General features: G+C 37.9%; 1 protein-coding gene across 1 annotated transcript in view; it reads left to right on the top strand.

Moving 5' to 3' along the window:
* The window catches only part of LOC117945069 (tetratricopeptide repeat protein 28-like), a 210,715-nt gene that overhangs the window by 204,329 nt on the left and 3,158 nt on the right, over nt 1-3,228 (top strand). The window contains exon 27 of the mRNA XM_034872322.1: nt 1,849-1,910. Within this exon, the coding sequence (XP_034728213.1) occupies nt 1,849-1,910 (62 nt within the window). The remainder of the gene's footprint in view (nt 1-1,848; nt 1,911-3,228) is intronic.

Here is a 3,228-nt window from a genome sequence, read left to right as displayed (position 1 = left end):
GTTACCTGGTCCTCAGATCTCTGCAGGGTAAATCCAGACAGCTAGCTAGACTATCTGTCCAATGTGAGTTTTCTGTTGACGACTAAAACTACTTCTGAACGTACACGTTTCACCAAAACCAGTTCCTTCTGAGTCTATTTTACAGCGGCAGTTGCTTAACCAAGACAATTGTGATTGGTTCAAAGAAATGCCAATAAACCAGAGCGTGTTTGTCTCCCATCCCCTGAATGCTATGTGGACTAGCCAGACCCCTGGCAAAGCAGGACTAGGGTAACAGCGGACTCACCGAGAGCAGCCAGGAACTCGTGGCACCCTGGAAGTCTCCAGAGCTGCACACTGATGGACACCTGAATGGGCAGGAGGGAGAAGTCCTGCTCTTTCTCTCCCGTCTGGAGCTGGACTAGCACCTGGTGGAGCTGGAGAAAAAGAGATGGAGTAGAGTGGTTAGGAACGAGCACAGGTGTATTACATCATTAAGTGGTGAATATCTACTGGAGATGTGATTAATGGGTAAAAAAGAAAAGATGTCTGCTCTATGAAGAATGAAATCATCCAAAATGACACTCTTAACCCTCATGTTGTCCTCTGGTCAAATTGACCCGTTTACCTATATCAATGTTCTTTTTAATTCCCCAAATAACATGATTGATTCCACACAACGCTCTTTGGCAAGTACAAATCTCTACTTGCATTAAATTTGGGGCGTCTTATTCACTGTTATAGCATTTGAAAACAAATTGAAGTGGTTTTGAAATAGTATTGAGTAAAAGTTGACATATTCCAGTCTGTGATTATCCATCAACATACATTCATTATAATTTTAGTCAAAATATTTTCTAATTTCTGTTTCTGTAACTCAAACATTAGGTATAATTTTCTACAAATGGGTTTTTTTGACCATAAATTCCATAAATAACTGTAAAAAATAAAGTTAACAAGTCAAAAAAGTGCCAAACATTGAAAAAAAGTCCAAAATTAAAAAAAGGGACAAAAACGTAAGAAACAATTACTAAACATTGATAAAAAAGTGTCAACAAAAGCGTTGATTTTCAATTTTGACACAAGGGTTAATTAGAACAATGCACGTCAATCAACATCTCTGTAAATGCACCAGTGTTAGCCAGTCGGCTAATTTTCAACCTAGCATGCGTGTTGTGTGTGCAAACCTTCTATTTTATTTTATTTTTTCATTGTTTTGTTAAGAAGTTGCGGGTGGGCTTAAAGGAGAGCTTTGTTATTTACTTAATGGCTGTCTTCTTTTATACTGTATGAGCCCTTTGAAAAAAAACGTAATACAGAAAAATCCCTAAAATTAGACTGCAGGAATAATAATAATTATAATTATAATAATAATAATAAAAATAATAATAATAATAAAACAGAGAAAGAAAGAGGGGCTGTCTCAAGAGCTCTTTACATGGAACAACAGCAAGGGTGTTTTGTTATTTGAGCCCAAAGAGAAGATTTCTATCAGATTTAACCCTCGTGTTGTCCTCGGCTCAAATTCCAAAAAGTTTCTATATCAGAAATTTGGGTTTCTTTCAAACAAATTGTTCAAAAACGTAACGAGGATGGTTCCCTACAACGTTCCTCGCAAGTTAAATTAATAATCAGGTCACTACTTGCATTGAATGTGGTTGTTTTTTGTCAACTTCATAGTATTTGGAAGAAGAAGAAAAAATTGATAAAAGATCTTGTGTGTGACAAATTTTTTTTCGAAAAAGACAAAATGTTGATAAAAGTGACTTAAATGTAATGATACTTGTGTGCAGGGAAAAAACAAAGACAACCAAGAACATTAAAATTATCATGCGGCTTCTACACAAGAAGGTGTTTTTGTTTTTTTAGTGGGAGAGAAAGTGGAGATCGGAGGAGAAGAGCAGAGAGGGATGGAGTGCAGGGAGGAGAAGGCACACTTACCATGGCCACCATGTTTTTTACAGCCTTCCGACAGCAGGGTTAGGGGCAGGGGGGGGGGGGGGGGGGGGGGGGGGGGGGGGGGGGGGGGGGGGGGGGGGGGAGAGAGAATAGGCTTTTAATCGCATGCACAAAAGGCCATTCACAAAGGGTACAAGGGTCAAAAAGAAGGATCACAGCAACAGGAGGGTTTAACAGTTTGATGCAATCGGCCCACGCAGATTAGGCTGACCGGGGTCCATGTTCTGTGCATTGAGACCAGTATTTGCAGTATGAGGCAACACCAGCTAGCCATGTGTTGCATGTAAACAGGGATCAAAGCGTAACAGTAATACTCCGGGATCACTGGATCAGGTGCAAGAGAACAGGACTCAGATTGTGGTGTGGACTTTGGACTTGAACGGCTGCTCGTGCAGATTAAGCCGCACTCTGAGTTGCCGGTGCGTTAGCGTGCATCCGGTCCACGTGTAACTAAGTTATGCAATCATATATCCCTAAAATATTCTCTTCTAGCAAGCGCCTCATGGCACAAAGGCACGTAAAAGGTTCGGAGAAAGAAAGAGGGGCTGTCTCAAGAACTCTTTACACAGAACAACAGCATTGGTGCTTTGTTATTTGAGCCCAAAGAGCAGATTTCTATTAGATTTAACCCTCGTGTTGTCCTCGGGTCAAATTCCAAAAGTTTCTATAGCAGAAATTTGGGTTTCTTTCAAACAAATCCTCCAAAAAACGTAACGTGGATGGTTCCCTACAATGTTCCCCGCAAGTTAAATAAATAAATAATAATTAAATAAATAATGCTAAATACTAAAATAAATAATCAGGTCACTACTTTTATTGAATTTTTTTCAATTTCATAGTATTTGGAGAAAAAAAAAATGTCGAAAAAAGACAAATTAAAGTGTCAATAAAAGTGACTAGAATGTGAAAAAATGTGAAAAAAAAGGAAAAAATTTGACAAACTGAAGAAAATGAAAAAAATGTCAAAAAAAAAAGCTTTTGAAATTTGGGAAAACACCAAAAAATGTCAAAAGGCTCATAAAAAGTAGACAAACATGGAAAAAGAGACAAAATCATTGGAGGGAAGACAACAAAAGTTGAAAAAACTTTTTAAAAAGTGTGAAAAAAAGAGGGAAAGTTTCAAATAAAGTGTAAAAAAAGTGACAAAATGTGAAAGGATGTCAAAAAAAAGTGACAATGATCTCAAAAAAGTAACAGATGTTAAAAAGAAAACTTAAAAAATTTGGGAAAACACCCAACAAAAATTCAAAACAGTTGACACACATCGGGGGACGGACACAGAAAGATGAC

The sequence above is a fragment of the Etheostoma cragini genome, chromosome 5 (genome assembly GCF_013103735.1).
Source record: "Etheostoma cragini isolate CJK2018 chromosome 5, CSU_Ecrag_1.0, whole genome shotgun sequence".
NCBI lineage: Eukaryota > Metazoa > Chordata > Actinopteri > Perciformes > Percidae > Etheostoma > Etheostoma cragini.
This window is presented reverse-complemented; position numbering and strand designations above follow the sequence as displayed.